This window comes from Mobula birostris, chromosome 7 (genome assembly GCF_030028105.1).
Source record: "Mobula birostris isolate sMobBir1 chromosome 7, sMobBir1.hap1, whole genome shotgun sequence".
NCBI classification, from domain to species: domain Eukaryota; kingdom Metazoa; phylum Chordata; class Chondrichthyes; order Myliobatiformes; family Myliobatidae; genus Mobula; species Mobula birostris.
In genome coordinates this window covers 9,503,955-9,524,080 of record NC_092376.1, presented here as the reverse complement: position 1 = coordinate 9,524,080, position 20,126 = coordinate 9,503,955, and the positions used below count along the sequence as shown (strand labels likewise).

The 20,126-nt window shown below is 42.5% G+C and overlaps 1 protein-coding gene across 2 annotated transcripts in view; it reads right to left on the bottom strand.

Annotated features, from left to right (window-relative positions):
• acer3 (alkaline ceramidase 3) overlaps positions 1–20,126 on the bottom strand; it is a 309,653-nt gene that overhangs the window by 24,885 nt on the left and 264,642 nt on the right. For both annotated transcript variants that reach the window (XM_072262601.1, XM_072262600.1), the window contains exons 7-9: positions 12,668–12,726; positions 7,902–8,003; positions 4,320–4,427 (exon numbers count right to left, since the gene is read on the bottom strand). In XM_072262601.1, the coding sequence (XP_072118702.1) occupies positions 4,320–4,427; positions 7,902–8,003; positions 12,668–12,726 (269 nt within the window). The remainder of the gene's footprint in view (positions 1–4,319; positions 4,428–7,901; positions 8,004–12,667; positions 12,727–20,126) is intronic.

Sequence of the window (20,126 nt, the reverse complement as noted above, 5' to 3'; positions counted from 1 at the left end):
CCAGAAATACCTGCCATTGTTATTCCACTGTCATCCCTGCTAGGGTATCTTTCCAGTCAACTTTGGCCAGCTCCTCCCTCATGGGTCCATAGTCCCCTTTGTTCAACTGTAGTACTTCTTCCCACAGAACTCCCGCTCACTGAATGTTTTTTTGCACCATTCTCTGTAAACTCTAGACACTCTTGTGTGTGAAAATCCCAGGAGATCAGCAGTTTCCGGGATAATCAGAATGACAATCAGGTTTAATATCACTGGCATATGATGTGAAATCTGCTGCTTTGTGGCAGCAGTACAGTGCAAATAAAAAAAACACTATAAATTGCAATAAGAAATATACATATTAAAAATTAAATTAGTGCAAAAGGAGACAAAAAAATAGCAAGGTAGTGTACATAGGTTCATTGTCCATTTAGAAATCTGATGTTGGAGGGGAAGAAGCTGTTCATAAAATGTTGAATGTGTGTCTTTAGGCTCCTGTACCTCATCCTTGATGGTAACAATAAGAAGAGGGCACGTCCTGGGTGATGGGGGCCCTTAATGATGGATGTTGCCTTTTTGAAGCTTCCCTCTATGCTGGAGAGGCTAGTCCCATGATAGAGCTGGCTGAGTTTGCAACTTTCTGTGGCTTTTTCCCATCCTGAGCAGTGGCTCCTCCATACCAGATGGTGAGGCAATCGGTTAGAATGCTCTGTACTATACATCTGTAGAAATTTGTGAGTTGTTTGGTGACATACCAAATCTCCTCAAACTCCTAATGAAATACAGTCGTTACCGTGCCTCCTTGGTAATTGCATCAATACGTTGGGCCCAGGGTAGATGTTCAGAAATGTTGACACCCAGGAACTTGAAACTTCTCACCCTTTCCACTGCTGTTCCCTCAATCCTGAAGTCCACAATCAATTCCTAGATCTTACTGACACTGACTGCAAGGCAAGGCTGCGTGTTATACCAGTGGTCCCCAACCACCAGGCCGCAAAGCATGTGTTACCGGGCCGTGAGGAAACAATATGATTTGGCGATATTAGATTAGGTTAGATTAGATTAGATTCAATTTTATTGTCATTGTGCCAAGTACAGATACAAAGCAACAGGTTCATCAGTGCCCTTCAGGAACAGAAAACTGCCATCCTACATGCTTCATCCTGACTCACAGCAATGTGCAACTTGCTAAGATACTGAGTCCAAGAGCTACTTGGATGGATGATGAATGATAATCCCTAGGAATACTTATATTGCGTGAAAAAATAAACAGTAATTATCTTCCTTTATTCGTTTGGAGATGAGAAAAGGGTATGGCAAGGTTGGGGAATATATTTATCAATCTGAGGGGGGGGGGGGCTTGCAAACTTTGTTCATGTTATATTTTTAAAGTCCTGCACCAAGTAATTTTTTTTTTAACCACAGACTTCTTATTTTGAAATGACGCAAACTTTCAACCACAAATATTTAAAAATGATTTGTAGCTTAAAGAAAATCAATGTGAATAATAGAAAAATTGAGTCCACGGTGAATGCCATGTCCTCAGTGTTATTGGAGGAAGAACCAGAATCAAGTGCATTTTGAATTATATTTTATTAACTTATTTGTAGCAACATTTTGTTTTATGAGTTGTGTGTGATAAACGAATGTATTGTGATGCACCACAGTCTGAGGAACATCGTCTCATTTGGCTGTATTAAAGTACAGTCTGATGACAATAAATTTGAACTTGAACTTGAGAAACAGATTTAATATCAATGGCATATATTGTGAGATTTGTTGTTTTGTGGTAGCAATTCAATACATAAAAATCTATAAATTACAATAAGAAGTAAGTTTATGTATGAAAAATATTAAGTAGTGCAAGAAAGAGAGCAGTGGAGTGAGGTGGTGTTCATGGGCTGATTCGTTTTCCATTCACAAATCTGATGGCAGTGGAGAAGCAGCTGTTCTAAAATGTTGAGTGTACGACTTCAGGCGGCTGTACCTCCTCTTTGATGGAAGTAATGAGAAGATGGCACGTCCAGGGTGATGGGGGTCCTTAATGATGGATGCTGCCTTTATGAGGGCTCGTGTTTTGAAGATGACCTTGATGCTGAGAAGTGATGGAGCTGACTGAATTTGCAAACCCCGGTAGCCTGACACCAATCACAATTTGTAGCTTTTGTCAGAGGCTCCAAATGAAATGTAGGGGTGCAGCAAAGGGGAGGAGGTTACAAGGATGAACTAAAGCAACTAAACTTATATGCCTTGAGCTGTCAAGAAATTACAAATTGTTGCTGGTTTGTAGAGGATAATAACTGAGGGAACAAATGTTGAAAACAAAGATATATTGTGAGAACAAGATACTTAATCTGGGCAATGGCTTTCGATAAATGCATTTTTAAATCCATTTATGAGATCTGCACATGGCTGACAAAATTAACATTTATTGCAGACCCCTTATTGCCATTGAGAAAGTTGTGATGAGCCACCTGAGTTCTTCTGGGGAATGTGTTGGGTAGTGAGTTCCATGACACAGACATAGAGATGATAAAGGACTGGAGGTGTATTGTTCTGTCAAGATACCATGCGGCTTGGAAAGAAACCTGACAGTGATGGTGTTTCCCTTCTCACCTCCTTCCCTTTCTCCCATGGTCCACTGTCCTCTCCTTTCAGGTTCTGTCTTCAGCCCTTTGTCATTTCCAGTTATCACCTCCCAGCTTTTCCCTCCTCCCTCACCTGGATCCACTCATCACCTGCCAGCTCATGCTCCACCCCTTCCCCTCATCCTTTTAAACTGGCTATCTGCTCCTTTCTTTCCAGTCCTGATGAAGCATTGCAACCCAAACCATCAACTGTTCATCTCCCTCAAAAGAAGCTCCCTGACCTGTTGAGTCCCTCCAGAATCTTGTGTGTTGTTGAAAAAGACAATGCAGATCTGCACTACTTTAAAGGCCTGGATTCTTTAAGCCATTCACAGAGACGGTTAAGGATCAGGATATGGTTTTGTTTGAATGAATTAACAAGCCAAGGCATGGGGGTGTTGTGGGTAGTGTGGAGGGCTGTCAGAGGTTATAGTGGGACATTGATAGGATGCTAAACTGGGCTGAGAAGTAGCAGATGGAGTTCAACCCAGATAAGTGTGAGGTGGTTCATTTTGGTAGGTCAAATATGATGGCAGAATATAGTATTAATGGTAAGACTCTTGGCAGTGTGGAGGATCAAAAGGATCTTGGGGTCTGAGTCCATAGAACACTCAAAGCTGCTGCGCAGGTTGACGCTGTGGTTAAGGCAGCATACAGTGTATTGGCCTTCATCAACCGTGGGATTGAGTTCAGGAGCCGAGAGGTAATGTTACAGCTATATTGGACCCTGGTCAGACCCCACTTGGAGTACTGTGCTCAGTTCTGGTCGCCTCACTACAGGAAGGATGTGGAAACTAAAGAAAGGGTGCAGAGGAGATTTTCAAGGATGTTGCCTGGATTGGGGAGTATGCCTTATGAGAGTAGGTTGAGTGAACTCAGCCTTTTCTCCTTGGAACGATGGAGGATGACAGGTGACCTGATAGAGGTGTATAAGATGATGAGACGCATTGATCATGTGGATAGTCAAAGGCTTTATCCCAGGGCTGAAATGGCTAAGATGAGAGGGTACAGTCTTAGGGTGCTTGGAAGAAGGTACAGAGGAGATGTCAGGCGTCAGAGAGTGGTGAGTGCATGGAATGGACTGACGGCGACAGTGGTGGAGGCAGATACAACAGGGTCTTTTAAAAGACTCTTGGATAGGTACATGGAGCTTAGAAAAATAGAGGGTAACCCTAAGTAATTTCAAAAGTAAGTACATGCCCAGCACAGGATTGTGGGCCGAAGGGCCTATATTGTGCTGTAGGTTTTCTATGTTCTTTTTCAAAGTTCAAAGTAATTTAGTATCAAAGTACAAATATGTCACCATACACTTGAGATTCATTTTCTTGCAGGCATTCACAGTAAATACAAAGAAACACATTAGAATCAATAAAAAAAACTGCGAACAAGGCAAACAACCAACGTGCAAAAGACAAAAAAACTGTGCAAATAAAAAGTATCCTTAAAACTTTTATTTCTTATTGATATATTGTTTAGCTTTGTTAACCAGTTATTTGGTAATTTAATTCTTCATTGTACATATTGGCATGTTGACTTGATTACCTTAATGTATTTTTTGTTGATCTTTAATAATAATTAATAAAAAAGATTTAAAAATGAAATGAAAAAGCCAGCAATAAATAAGTACATCTGAGGGAGAAGATTGCTAAAATATAGATGTAAGATAGTTATATACCAATAATAAACAACAAGAATACTTGCCATCAAGCCTACCTGAAAAGAATGTGCAGGTATGAGCCTAGGCCCGTTAGAATGTGCCACCATGCATGGAATTGTGTCAGGGCACCAAGGAGATGGAATGGTACTTTTTGCCTGACCTCCCTAAGGAAAGCAAAAAGCATGATTGAATTGCAAGTAACATGCCGCATTTTACCTATCTGTCCTTCCTCCCTCTGGTCTTTAGTGATGTGCAGTTTATGGATAAGATTGTCACCTATAGTTGGTCCCTTGTGAGCACTGCTAACCAATCACAGATGGAATAATAACATCAACACTTCACCACATAGCATTTCATGGCAAAAATTTAAGAGTAGACTTACAGAAACTTTGCTATACTTTCAAAACAAAATCAAAATTCTTCTTATTCTTCCATTTACAGCAGGAATCAGAATCAGGATTAGTATCAATGGCACTTGTTGGGAAATATGTTGTTTTGTGGCAACGGTGCATCGCAGAACAATACATAATAAAACTCCATACATTACAGTAAGAAATACATAAAAAGAGAGAAAAAAAGTTAGGTAGTGTTCATGGGTTCATTGTCCACTTAGAAATCTGATGGTAGAGATGAAGAAGCTGTTCCTAAATCATTGAGTGTGTGTCTTCGGGCTCCTGTAGCCCCTCTTTGATGCTATCAATAAGAGGGCATGTAGTGGGTGATGGGGGTCCTTAATGACGGATGTTATCACCTTACATTTTCAATACCAGTTTGTATCTAAACATTTTGGAAATATCCCTTTATGGATTACCATTCTTTCCGTGCCCTGATTACTGACTTGAATATTGGGTGCTTGGATGACGTACCTGGATTGTGTCAACATCTACGGAGCTCAGCTTTGCTCAGAACTGGCACCTCAGGGGCAGGATGCTAGCGTAGTGGTTAGCACAATCACTTTAAAGCACCAGCTGTAACCCCGATTGGGGTTCGATTCCTGCTACTCTCTTAAGGACTTTGTACATTCTCCTGTGATGACATGGCCTTCCTCCAAGTGCTCCAGTTTCCTCCCACATTCCAAAGACATATGTTTAGGATAAGGGTTAGTAGATTGTGGGCATGCTATATTGGTGCCAGAAGTGTGGCAACACTTGCAGGCTGCCCCCAGTACAACCTTCGAACTGTGTTAGTCATTGACTCAAAGCAACACATTCCACTGTATGTTTTAATATATATGTGACAAATACAGCTAGTATTTAATTGTTTTCTTTAATCTCAGAAGTATAGAGTAGAGAACATTTCCAAGAACGGAAAGAAAATAAGCCAGGAAAATAAAAGTTAGAATCCAGATCATAGTAATTTTCTGTGTAACAAAATAAATTCTCTTTTCCTTGTCTTATCATTTTATCAATTACCCATCTGCCTACTTGTGGAAACTTCCACCTTGTTTAGCCAGCTGAAGCCTACTCAGTGATTTTTAAGGGACTACTATTCCTTTTTTGACAAGGGTGCCTCACCCCACACTGATGACCCTTTCTCCTGTCTCCAATCATCTTCCTCTTCTTGGACACCCGCATTGGTTCTCTGCCTGCTCTGACTCTTTTCATCTTTAATTGCTGACGAGACATCAAATGGCTTGACTTCAGCACTCCCCTCTCCTCCTTGAATCTTTACTCCCGCTGAACTCACAAACCTTCGCTCTCTTCACACCAGTCCCAACCTTACCATCAAACCCGCAAACAAAAGGGGTGCTATTGTAGTGTGACAGACTGACCATTACCTTGCTGAGGCCAGATGACAACTCTCAGACACGTCTTCATACCTACCCCCTGAAAAGGAACAGACTCTGCACCATCAGGCCCATGTCTCTCACACCATCATTAACCTCATCAACTCTGGATATCTCCCATCCACTACCACCAACCTTACCCCACATTGCTCGTTTATACCTCCTATCTAAGATCCATAAACCCGACTGTCTGGGCAGGTCCATTGTCTCTGCCTGTTCCTGCATCACTGAACTCCTGTCCACATACATTGACTCAGTCCCTTCCCACCTGCATTCACGGCACTTCACATGCTCTCGAACTCCTCAGTAACTTTCAATTCCCTGGCTTTGAGCACCTCATGTTCGCCATGGACGTCCAATCCCTACACACCTCTATCCCCCACCAAGGCCTTAAAGCTCTCTGCTTCTTTCTTGACAAAAAAAATTCAACCACCCTCCGTCTGGTGGAACTGGTCCTCAATTTGTACTTCAGCTCCTCCCACTTTCTCCAAACTCAAGGGTAGCCTTGGGTATCTGCATGAATCCCAGCTATGCCTGCTTTGCATTGCCTCTGTGGAACAGTTCATGTTTCAAGCCTTCCCTGGTAATACACCCCCAACTCTTTGTGCTACATTAACAACTGCAATAATGCTGTTTCATGTACCCGTGCTTAGCTCGTCAATTTCATCAACTTTTCCTTGAACTTCCACCCTGCCCTTAAATTCACTTGGTCCACTTATGACACCTCTGGCCCCTTTCACGATCTCTCTGTCTCCATCTCTGAAAACAAACTGTCTGCCGACATCTTTTGTAAACCTGTAGGGTAATGTAATTGGGAGAAATGTATATAATTCATAAGTACCAACATTGAGTTAGGGTTTTGTTATAAGAGGCTAGTTGGACGTGATGATGTGGTTACGTTAGGGTTTTCAGTATGCTTTTGTGTTTAGGTTTTGTAGGTTTTGGAGTTCAATGAAATGGATTACAGGTTTCAATAAATGTAAAACGCCTCACTTCATTTTCTTTCTGAAAACATACAAACCTATTGATTCCCAGTTATCTTGACCATATTCTTCCCATCCTGTCGCCTGCAAAAGTGCCATTTTCTCAATTCCTTCATCCCCACTGCATCTGTTTCCAAGACAAGGCTTCCCTTTCCAGGGCATCAGAGATGTCCTCCTTCTTCAAAGGATGGGGTTTCCCTTCCTCCGTCACTGATGCTGCCCTCACCCGCATCTCCTCCATTTCTCGGACATCCGCACTCACCCCATCTTCCCGCTGCCTTAACAGGGATGGAGTTAAGGCATCAGCTCCCAAATCCCAACTTCTGCCATCTTCAACAGAATCCTATCACCAAACACATCTTTAACTCCTTCCCCACTGTTCACTTTCTGCAGGGATTGCTCCCTCCGTGATTCCCTTGTCCATTTGTCACTTCCCACTAATCTCCATCCTGGCACATACAGTATCCCTGCAAGCCACAGAAATGCTTCACCTCCTCCTTCACCATGACGGTGAAAAACTTGAATAACTACCTTTAATGTCAAACACCCAGTTATCTCTGCCTCCGCACTTTAAATCTTAGAATGATTAAGCTGACCGTTAAAATTATTTGATTTATACTGTCATATCTTATTTTTCTTTCTAACTAAAGATTATGAAAAGAACTTAAAAATTCAGTTAGAAGTTTAATTCCAAAGTTTTTCTGAAAGAAGCTTCAATCTCTGCATCCATCTTAAACATGGCAGGGAGTGCCAAAGCAATTATAAAACTTAGAAGAAATGTGTTTATTATACCCCTGAAACTGCTATCAAAATTTACTGCAATTTCTCTGCCCTTAAATGCTCTTAGAAGAAACAGAATAAAACTGTACCTCAAATTATCACATAAGATGTTGTCCACATTCCAGAGAATAAAGCCCATCATGAACACACTTAAGGATGTATAGGCAAGAGGTCGCAGCCATGGGTAGACCCTGGAGGGAAAATGAATGTCAGTACGATAGCATCTGTATTTCATGCCCTCAGCATATGCCAAAGGACCGTTCCGAACACCCAGAATTATAAACACAAGTGATTCTGCGGATGCCGGAAATTCAGAGTAACAAACAAAAAAAAACGCTGGAGGAGCTCAGCAGGTCAAATATTATCTATGGAGAGGAGTAAACAGTTTATGTTTCCGGCCAAGACATTTCATCAGGGCATCGGCATTCATAGGGTTTGGTGCTCAGTCAGGTTGTTGTGACACTAGCAACCTACCCTGGCTGCAGCACACTGTGAAGTAAGCTATGTTGTCATTATTATGCAATCACTGGAAACAGTGGATACTATATAGAGAGCGCAGAGGAGATTTACAAGGATGTTGCCTGGATTGGAGAGCATGCCCTATGAGAATAGGTTGAGTGAACTTGGCTTTTTCTCCTTAGAGCAACAGAGGAGGAGAGGCGACCTGATAGAGATAAGATGATAAGACGATGAGCGCTATTGATCACGTGGATAGTCAGGGACTTTTTACCAGGGCTGAAATGGCTAACACGAGGGCATAGTTTTAAGGTGCGTGGAAGTAGGTACAAGGGGGATATCAGAAGTAAGTTTTCCCACACAGAGAAAGGTGGATGCGTGGATTGCAGTGCCAGCGACAGTAGTAGAGGCGGATATAATAGGGTCTTCTGAGGGACTCTTAGAAAGGTACATGGAGCTTAGAGGGCTACGTGGTAGGAAAATTCTAGGCAGTTTCTAGAGTAGGTTATATGGTCAGTACAATATTGTGGGCCTGTAATGTGCTGTAGGTTTCTATGTTCTATGCTCACTGGAACCAGATAAGAGTTGATGGAAATTAGGGTGATCTTACCCCTTTCCCTGCTTTCCTGTGTACAGTTAAATGAAATTTTTCAAAAAGAACAGTCTGACACGAGACACAAGAGATTCTGCAGAAACTGGAAAACTTGAGCAACACACACAAAATGCTGAAGGAACCCAGCAGTAAATCAGGTCACGTCTATGGAGGGGAATGAACAATTTACATGAAGTTTGATCCTATAAACACCGTTGAGATAAAAGACATGAATATCATTAGTGGTGGTGTCAATATTAGACCACTTAACACACTGTACTGCTGTAGATGAATATTGCTATAGTTACAAGATGCAATCAAGGACTGAATCTATAATCCTAGCATCTAAATTTCATGAAGGCACGTTATGTAATTTTTAACTGAAATAGAACATTGTGACACTGTCACTGAACTTTCAATGGAATCATGATGAAGGAAAATGAGTGCAGTTTGCGAATACAATGCTGTTTGAGTAGCCTTTGCCTTTCCCAATGAAATGACTTTGTTTTGATTAATTTCCAACCCATTGTTATAACTACATGCAAGAAATGATTAGCAACAGATATCTAAATGAAAATTGTGAAATATGGAATCATTAAAAGTTAATTTGCTGGATGGGCCCATGGTAAGGAAGGCATTCATGTTGAGAACACGAGAATATAAAAGCAAGAATGTAATGCTGAGGCATTATAAGGCATTGGTCAGCTCACAATTGGAGTACTGGGTCCTTTTCTAAGGAAGGATGTGCTGGCATTAGAAAGGGCCCGGAGGAGGTTCACAAGAATTATCAAGGGAATTTAAAGGTTAACGTATGAGGAGCATTTGATGTCTCTGGGCTTGTACTCACTGGAGTTTAGAAGAACGAGGGGGGATCTCACTGAAACCTATCAGATATTGAAGGACCAAGATAGAGTGCACATGGAGATGATGGGGATGTTTAGAACCAAAGTGCACTGATTCAGAATAGAAGGATGTCCCTTTAGAACAGAGATGAGAAGGAATTTCTTCAGACAGAATGGTAAATCTAAGGAATTCATGCCACACATGGCTGTGGAGGCCAAGTCATTGAGTATATTTAAAGCAAAGGCTGATAGTTCTTGATTAGTAAGTGTGTCAAAGGCTATGGAGAGAAGGCAAGAGATTTAAGTTCAAGAGCCATGAGGTAATGTTACAGCTATATAAGACCCCACTTGGAGTACTGTGTTCAGTTCTGGTCACCTCACTACAGGAAGGATGTGGATACTATAGAAAGAGTGGGGAGGAGATTTACAAGGATGTTGCCTGGATTGGAGAGTATGCCTTATGAGAACAGGTCGAGTGAACTTGTCCTTTTCTCCTTGGAGCGATGGAAGATGAGAGGTGTCCTCATAGAGGTGTATAAGATGATGAGAGGCACTGATTGTGTGGATAGCCAGAGGCTTTTCGCAGGGGTGAAATGGCTGCCACGTACATTTTAAGGTGCTTTGAAGTAGGTACAGAAGGAATGTCATGGGGTAAGTTTTTCACACAGTGTGGTAGGAGCGTGAAATGCACTGCCAGTGAAGGTGGTTGAGGTAGATACAATAGCGTCTTTTAAGAGCTTCCTAGATAAAAGATAGAGATTAGTAAAATAGAGGGCTATGCAGTGGGGTAATTTTAGGTAGTTTCTAGAGTAGGTTACATAGTCGGCACAACATCGTGGGCCGAACAGTTTCTAATACGTTGTAAGTTTCTATGTTCTATGTTTTAATGGGGTAGAAAGGAATAATAAATTAGCCATGATGGAAAAATGGCAGAGCAAACTCCAATGTCTGAATGTCCTTAATCTGCTCCTATGTGTTAATGGTCTTCCTTGAAAACAGGACCTTTTGCTATAAACATTAAGCAATAAGAGTAAATGCAAGATAACCAGACATCTATAAATAAAATAAAGTTTGGAGATAATACAGGAAGTATTTTAAAAAACTCATCAGGGTAAGCAGTATCTGAGGAGATGGAATTAAGAGTAAACATTCCAGGTAAATGATGTTTCATTCTTTCCTTCTCCACTGCTATATTAAGTATTTCCAAAATCTGCATTTTTTTTCTTGATTTTCAATTGAAGTTAACTATGCTTTGAGCCAGAATGAAGGGGGAATGTTCACTCGCAATCAGATGTTACAAAGGGATATTAAGATTAATCTGTTGTTCAGAGGTAAATTATTCAGCAGGAGAGAACAACTCTGTCCTCACACAATGAATATAAAACAGGAACAAAGAGTTCTATAGAGTTTTAAAATAGATTTAGAAGAGGACCAGCCAAGGGTCAAGCTAACCAAGCTAATCTTTCAAAACAATACAAGGGAAAACATATTTACTCAAAGGGTGGTGAGAGTGTGGAATGAGGAACGTCAGTGGAAATGGTAGATGCAATTTTGATTTCAATGGTTAAGAGAAGTCTGGATAGGTACATGGACGGGAAGGGTATGGAGAACTATGGCCTGGCTGCAGGTCAATGGGACTAGGCAGTTTAAATGGTTTGGCAAGGACTAAGTAGGCCAAAGGGCCTACTTTGGTGCTGCAGTTTTCTATGACTCTAAGCACACAAAAACAAAAGAAAAATGATATTTTGAATACTTTGTTCAGTATCAAATTTTCTACATTCAGTTAATGATCATATTTATTTTCTCATTTATCAGCTCTACTGATTCCTTTCTTAACCCTGATGAAAACATTCATTCAGAAATATGGCCTTTCACTTTACTTCTCAAGAAAGCTAAGTTCAGCTTCCTAGCTTTTAGCCTCTTGTTAAATATTATTTTAGATTTATAAAGGATTGCCTTTATTTGCCATATACATTTCCACGTATTTGGAATTTACCATGGTGTGTGTACGGCATCTCCCGATCTATCTAGCATTACCTAAACTACTGTGCCAATAATACAATCACAGCCGGGTTGACAACTATCCTGGTTTTGTACGGATTTCCTGACAGTGCCACAATCATTTAAGCACACAGAACCCTAATAATGAAATGCTTCGGGGGCGGAGCGAAGTGATGATGGTGCTAAATGGCGACTCCTTCGCTTGCATCTTCAGAAACAGCTCTATTTCTATCTTTGATATCTCTTTTTTTCCTTTTCAAGGTTCTGTTGAAGAACCTGACCAGGAGTTACGCTCCAACTTCGGTTCTTTGCAGTAATGGGACCCACTCTCACGACCAGCAGCTTTTTGATATCCCAAAGACGTGGCCTGGAAAACTAGCGCGCCTACAGGGTACCGGATTTTCGTGACTCTGGAGACGGGCTGATTCAAGGCCGGTGCCCAGACTGAGGCGTCATGGAAGAACATAGAACATTGGGAGCAGCGGGTCAGTGGGGCCAACTCTCTGGGCACAGAGCTTGGAAAAAGCAGTGCAACAGATTTTAACATAAAAATCAGCAGGTTGTTTGTTATGTCTCCCCTCTCGCTGTGAAACAGGGACACCTCTTTTCCTCTCATTAGGGAGAGAGAGCCGATGGTACGTTGAGTTACCGGGTGAACGAGTAGTCTTCGGGGTACTGGAAGTTTGTGTCGTCATTGGTGCTTTGCTGCACGCTTGAGTTCTCGGTGGGGGGGCACCGATGATTTTTTGCTGGTGGGGGTCATTGCCTTGCTGCTGCTTCTGCGTGGGAGGTGGGAGCTGGTGGGGGGCTTTGGTGTTCTATTGTTTAACTGTCATTCATTCTTTGGAGCACTCCTTTGTTTTCGTGGATGTTTGCAAACAAAAAGAATTTCAGGATGTATATTGTATGCATTTCTCTGACATTAAATGTACCTACTGAAATGCTGTGTTTAAGTATGACTTACCAGGTAACAATATATATAGATCGCAGGACTAAGCACCCAACTAGAAAACCATACATAACCTGAAAAAGGGAAAACGATGTTAGTGCTTGTGGATTAGGTCAATGAGCATCATATCTGTACAAATCAACAAATAAATACATCTGATCAGCCTTTACACCTTTAGTGACTTTGTACATAGTACGAGCCTTCCTGAGGGTGTGGTTGATTTGACAGGAGAAGCTTCAAACTTCAGTCTTTGCCATTATTACTAATTTCACAGCATCACATAGCCATATCAAGTGTGTGTAATCATAAAACATGCTCTCTGCTTCACATTTATAGAACGTTGCCCAAAAAGTGGAATCACTGAACTATCTAATATGGTCATTCTTGCCACAGAACAAGACGATCAACACCTTTATACATACCAAAGTTCAAAGTACATTTATTATCAAAGTATTTATACAGTACACAACTTTGAGATTCATCTTCTTGCAGACAGCCATAAAACAAAGAAACACCATAGAACCCATATAAAGGAAATCCCCAGACAACAAAACCATCAGATACGTGGGAAAAAAAGAACAAATTGCGCAAACAACAAGAAGTAAACAAATAACACACAAAACATTAAACATCAAACTGTAGTGTTCCCAAAAGTGAGTCCACAGCCACAAGCAGCGAAAGCGAGAAAAGCCAGACCAAGAGCCAATGGCTGCGGCCACAGCCACCAACTCAGTCAGTCCGGTGCTGTACCACTGGTTGCAGGCCTCGATCAAATTGCACAAATAGGAAAGCATGTTCAGCACCGAGGACATTCAACATTAAACCGCAGCGGAAAGTGAGTTCACAGCCATAAGCTGTGATCCACGAGTCATTGAGATAATCGATCTCAGCAGCTATGATCCAAGAATCTTCAGCCAGTACTTCATATCATTGTACAGCCATAAGGACTACTTTTGGCGAACTTAATCAATTAGTTACAGATTCCAGTTCACCAGCTGTCATGAATTGCACATAGACACAAGAGATTCTGCAGATGCTGGAAATCTTGAACAACACACACAAAATACTGAAAAGACTTAGCAAATCAGGCAGCATCTATGGAGGTGAATAAACAGTTGATGTTAGGGCCGAGATTTGAATCGGTACTTTGAGTCTTGAAGGGTCTTGGTCCGAAAAGCTGACTGTTTAATTTCCCTCCACAGACGACGTCTGACCCACTGAGTTCCTCCAGCATTTTGTTAATGTTGATGAAATGCTCAGGGCTGCTTTACTCTCCTTCTTCTCTTGCATGTTATATGCAAAACAATCCTTGCCAAGCTCAGCAATTAAAATGTTAAATGTTCTGAGTGCCTATTGCAGAACTGAACACAACCACAGTTTTAATCTGGTCACATCTGCAAAATATTTACTTCCAAAGTTGATTATTCAAAATTGCAGTGATCTCCAATTGCTAAAGTGCCAGTCCTATCCAAGTGCAACAGAATCCCAACAGTTGGATAAGTTTGGTTAAAACAGCTGCAGAATTCAATTAATCTGGTCAAAACAGAGACAGCAGGAAGCCATTCAGCCCTTTGCACCTGATCCACATTCATAACAATTATAGATGACCCTCCAAGTCAATAAAATATTCCCATGTGATCCTTATACCCCTGATGTCTTGTAAAAGCTACCTCCTTCCTTAATACATTAAGCAACTTGGTCCTACCACCGTCTCACACCCAGTCTATCACACAGTAACAAGTTCTTCGGCCCACCTCATCTATGCTGACTATCCATAAACTATTATGCCTTAGCAATTCAGCTACTCACCCACATGCTTCAGAATTGTTGTGAGCGTACGCCTTGTCAAGTACTGGTGAGGTGGTACTTTCACAGCAGCCAAAAAACTTTATGATAGAGTAATATTCTCTCTACTCCAATCCAGATGTGTGCCTTGAACCTACAGGCAAAATCCTGATGCCTACAGTTTAACAACGCTATGACCACCTTCCATTAAAATAGATATGTACTCTTTATTCAAACTGTATTTTCTTGTTAAAATTGTGTATAGTTTATCTTTGTTTTTCTTGTGAATGCTGCTTACATAACACAATGTGCCTGTGATGATGCTGTAAGTTTTTCATTGCACCTGTGCATACATAAACTTATCTATATGACAATCAACTCGATTTGGATACCTCTAACTCCTACAGTATAGCAACTTTCCACCTGAAGAGAAAATATAAAGGTAAGCTTTATCTGTCACATGCATGTCAAAACAAACAGTGAAATGCGTTGTTTAATGTCAACAACCAACACAGTCCGAGATGTGCTGGGGGTAGCCCAAAGTGTCGCCATGCTTCTGACACCAGCATTGCATACCCACAATTTACTAATCTTAACTCGTACACCTTTGGAATATGGAAGGAAATCTTCACTGTCATAGGAAGAATGGCAGTACAGCAGTTAGCAAGATGCTATCACAGCTTGGGGCATTCCGGAGATCAGAGTTCAAGTCCAGCGCCATCTGTAAGGAGTATATCCTCCCTGTGGAAAGCATGAATTTTCCCTAGGTGCTCAGTTTCCTCCCACAATCCGAAGCCTTACCGGGTAGGTTAAATGGCCACTCGAAATTGTCCTGTGATTAGGTTAGGGTTAATTGGGTTTGTCAGGGGTTGCTGGGGGTGCGGCTCGAAGTGCTGGAAAGGCCTACTCTGCACTGTACCGCTAAAAATAAAAATAAAATAAAATGTACAACCTGCTTAGAGACAGGAGCAATAATTGAACCCCAATCTTATAACTAGCGCCATAAAATGTCCATTTTAAACAGATTTAAAAAGTGGGTTCAAAGATTCTTGGCCCTAATGTAATATTAGCTGAGCTGAACAAAATTGAGAAATCCTGTCTACTTTAAAATTAATATCATAGTAAAATAGAGCTGGTGACAGGTTACTTATTTTTATTCTGAGATACAGCATGAAAGAGGCCCTTGTGGACCAACAAGCTGCATCGCTCAGCAACCCACAAATTTAACACTAGCCTAATCACAGGACAATTTACAATGACCCTTTAACCTACTAACTAGTACATCTTTGGAATGTGAGAAGATACCAGAGCACCTGGAGGAAACCCACATGGATCACATGAAGGACGTACAAATTTTTTACAGAGGATGTCGGCATTGAACTTCGACGCATTGAGCTGTAATAGTTCGCACTAACCACTACACTACCATGGTGCCTAGTTAAAGTGAAAGGGAAGAAGATTAATTTTTTGTTCAAAGTTCAAAGTAACTTTATTATCAAAGTTACCATATACTACCCTGATTCACTTCCTTGCAGGCATCTGCAGTAGGACAAAGAAATACAATGGAATCAATGAAAAGCTAGACACAAAGATGGACAAATAACCAGTCTGCACATATACAAAATAAAAACAAATAAATAATACTGAGCGCAAGAACTGTAGAGTCTTTGAAAATGAGTCTATAGGTTGTGGAATCAGTTCAGAGAGGAGGTGAGTGATGTTATTGCCGACTGCGACGCCTCTGATCTGGGCCAACATTTACGTGCTGGGTGGCACCTAATTAATTAGCTTGTTTATTTCAGCTTTTTTCTTAAAGATGTGCTGGGTGCGTCCCGGCTACTGCTGCATTCTCCACGAATCGGTATCGGTCGGCGGCCCGGAGGGTGGGTGCCACTGCAACACCCCAACCTCCGACGACTCAGCCGAACGCACCATCATCAGTGTGCTCGATGTCTTCCCAATTCCCGTAAGTGATACTACACTGTACCGCTCACAACACGCTGGAGGAACTCAGCAGGTCGGGCAGCATCCGTGGAAAAGATCAGTCGACGCTTCGGGCCAGAACCCTTCTTCAGGTCTGTAGAGGGAAGGGGCAGAGGCCCTATAAAGAAGGTGGAGGGAGGGTGGGAAGGAGAGGGCTGGAAGGTTCCAGGTGAAAAACCAGTAAGGAGAAAGACAAAAGGGTGGGGGAGGGGATAGGCAGGAAAGGTGAAGAAAGAATAGGGGAAAACACAATGGGTAGTAGAAGGAGGTGGAACCATGAGGGAGGTGATAGGCAGCTGAGGGAGGGGGCAGAGTGACATAGGGATAGCGACGGGAGGGGGAGGGAATTACCGGAAGTTGGAGAATTCTATGTTCATACCAAGGGGCTGGGGACTATTAATAGACCTCACCAGTTCCCCACCACCACTACCCTCCTCCGGTTGACGGAACTGGTTCTCACACTCAATAACTTCTCTTTTGGCTCTTTCCACTTTCTTCAGACTAAGGGTGTAGCTATGGGAACTCGCATGGGCCCTAGCTATGCCTGCCTCTTCATTGGTTATGTGGAACAGTCTGTGCTCCAAACCTATTCTGGTACTGCTCCCCAACTTTTCCTTCGCTACATTGACGACTACATTGGTGCTGCTTCCTGCACCCATGCTGAGCTCGTCAAATTCATCGACTTTAACTTCTAACTTCCACCCAGCCCTCAAATTCACTTGGTCTATCTCGGACACTTCTCTCCCCTTTCTTGATCTCTCGGTCTCCATCTCTGGAGACAGACTGTCCACTGACATCTTCTACAAGCCCACTGACTCCCAGTTCCTCCGTCTCTGCCGCAACTGCTCCAAGGATGAGGTTTTCTGTTCCAGGACATCTCAAATGTCCTCTTTTTTTAAGGATTGTGGCTTCCCTTCTGCTGTCATCAATGATGACCTCACCCGCATCTCCTCCATTTCCTACACTTCGGCTTTCACCCCATCCTCCCGCCACCACAACAGGGACAGAGTTCCCCTTGTCCTCACCTACCACCCCACCAGCCTCTGGATCCAGCACATTATCCTCCACAACTTCCGCCATCTTCAACAGGACCCCACCACTAAGCACATCTTTCCCTCTCCACCCCTCTCTGCCTTCCGCAGGGATCGGTCCCTCCCCACGGATCTCCCACCCAGCACTTATCCCTGTAAGTGCAAGTGCTACACCTGTCCCTACACCTCCTCTCTTGCCACCATTCAGGGCCCCAAACAGTTCTTCCAAGTGAGGCAACACTTCACTTGTGAGTCTGTTGGGGTCATCTATTGCAACCGGTGCGGCCTCCTCTACATCAGTGAAACTCGACGCAGATTGGGGGACCGCTTTGTCAAGCACCTCTGCTCCGTCCGCCAAAACAGACAGGATCTCCCGGTAGCCACCCACTTCAACTCTGCTTCCCACTCCCATTCAGATATGTCCATACATGGCCCCCTCTACTGCCATGATGAGGCTGAACTCAGCTTGGAGGCGCAACACCTCATATACCATCTAGGTAGTCTCCAGCCCCCTGGTATGAACACAGAATTCTCCAACTTCCGGTAATTCCCTCCCCTCCCTTCTCCTATCCCTATTTCAATCTGCCCCCTCCCCCAGCTGCCTATCACCTCCCTCATGGTTTCGCCTCCTTCTACTACCCATTGTGTTTTCCCCTATTCCTCCTTCACCTTTCCTGCCTATCACCTCCCTGCCTCCCCTCCCCCACCCCTTTATCTTTCCCCTTACTGGTTTTTCACCTGGAACCTACCAGCCTTCTCCTTCCCACCCTCCCCCCACCTTCTTTATAGGGCCTCTGCCCCTTCCCTCTACAGTCCTGACCAAGGTTTCTGGCCCGAAACGTCGACCGATCTTTTCCACGCAAGCTGCCTGAACTGCTGAGTTCCTCCAGCGTGTTGTGAGTGTTGCTTTGACCCCAGCATCTGCAGATTATTTTGCGTATACTACACTGTACATACATTATTTCCACTTTATATCTGTGAATTTTTATGTGTTATTTGGTATGATTTGGCAGCTTCATAGCTTAAAGGTTACTGGAGAGCGCTTGCGCCGTGTTTTTGCCAAGAGCGCTTGCGTGAGATTTTCGCTATGGAGAACAAGTCAGGCAGTGATTGTAGATAAGTATTTCTACTTTATATAGGCTGTGTATTTATCATATCATTCCTGCTATTACTATATGTTACTGTTATTTTCGGTTTTATGTGTTATTTGGCATGATTTGGTAGGTTATTTTTGGGTCTGCGAACGCTCAGAAATTTTTCCCATATAAATTAATGGTAATTGCTTCTTCACTTTACAACCTTCCGGCTTACGAACCGTTTCATAGGAATGCTCTACCTTCGGATGGCGGGAGAAACCTGTATACATTTACATGTATTAGGAATTTGCTGTGATGTGTTGGTTAGGGTGTGACAAGAAACAGAAAACATTCAATAATTATAAAGAAATACGTTCAGTGACTACCTGTACACCTGTTTGCTAATGCAAATATCTAATCAGCCAATGATTTGGCAGCAACTCAATGCATAAAAACATGCAGACATGGTCAAGAAGTTCACTTGTTGTTCAGATCAAACAACAGAATGAGGAAGAAACGTGATCCAAGTGGCGTTGACCATGGTGCCAGGCGAGGTAGATTGTATACCTCAGAAACTGCTGATATTCTGGGATTTCCGGGCACAACAGTCTGCAGAATTTGCAGAATAGTGCAACAAAAAAAAACATCCAGTGAATGGCAGTTCTGTGGGCAAAATTGCCTTGATAATGAGAGAATTCAGAGGAGAATGGCCAGATTTGTTTAAGCTGACAGGATGGCGACGGTAACTCAAATAACCATGTGTTACAACAGTGGTGAGCAGAAAAGAACCCCTGAACATATATCACGTCAAACCGTGAAGTGTATGGGCTACAGCTGCAGAAAACCAATGACCCAGTGGCCGCTTTAGTAGGTATAGGTGGTACCTAATAAACTGGCTACTCAGTGTAGATAAAAAATAAAGTTAGTAGTTAAGGGACCAGTATGGAAAAATGTGCATAAATACATAAACAGAAAAATATAATTAGAACCATAATTGGTGGAGATAAGTAGCAGGGAGACATAAATTATTGCAGGGAGACCTCTGAACAGTATTTGTGATGTGGTCTTGGTATATACAAGGAAATCATAAGTGCTTATAATAGATCTAATACAGAAATACAATCTATACACAGGCTGGGAAAATCTAATTAATATGAAGCACGTACAGGATGAATGAATTTCTAAATTATTATGGTGAATGAAGAACAGCCACAATGCAATGAAAAAGGATTAATTAGTAACTCGCACAACACGCTGGAGGAACTCAGCAGGTTGGGCAGCATCCGTGGAAACGAACAGTCAACGCTTCGGGCCGAGATCCTTCGTCAGGACTGAAGAGGGAGGGGGTAGGGGCCCCTAGAAAGAAGGTGGGGGGAGGGTGGGAAGGAGAAGACTGGTAGGTTCCAGGTGAAAAACCAGTAAGGGGAAAGATAAAGGGGTGGGGGAGGGGAGGCAGGGAGGCAGGGAGGTGATAGGCAGGAAAGGTGAAGAAGGAATAGGGGAAAACACAATGGGTAGTAGAAGGAGACGGAACCATGAGGGAGGTGATAGGCAGCTGGGGGAGGGGGCAGAGTGAAACTGGGATGGGGGAAGGGAGGG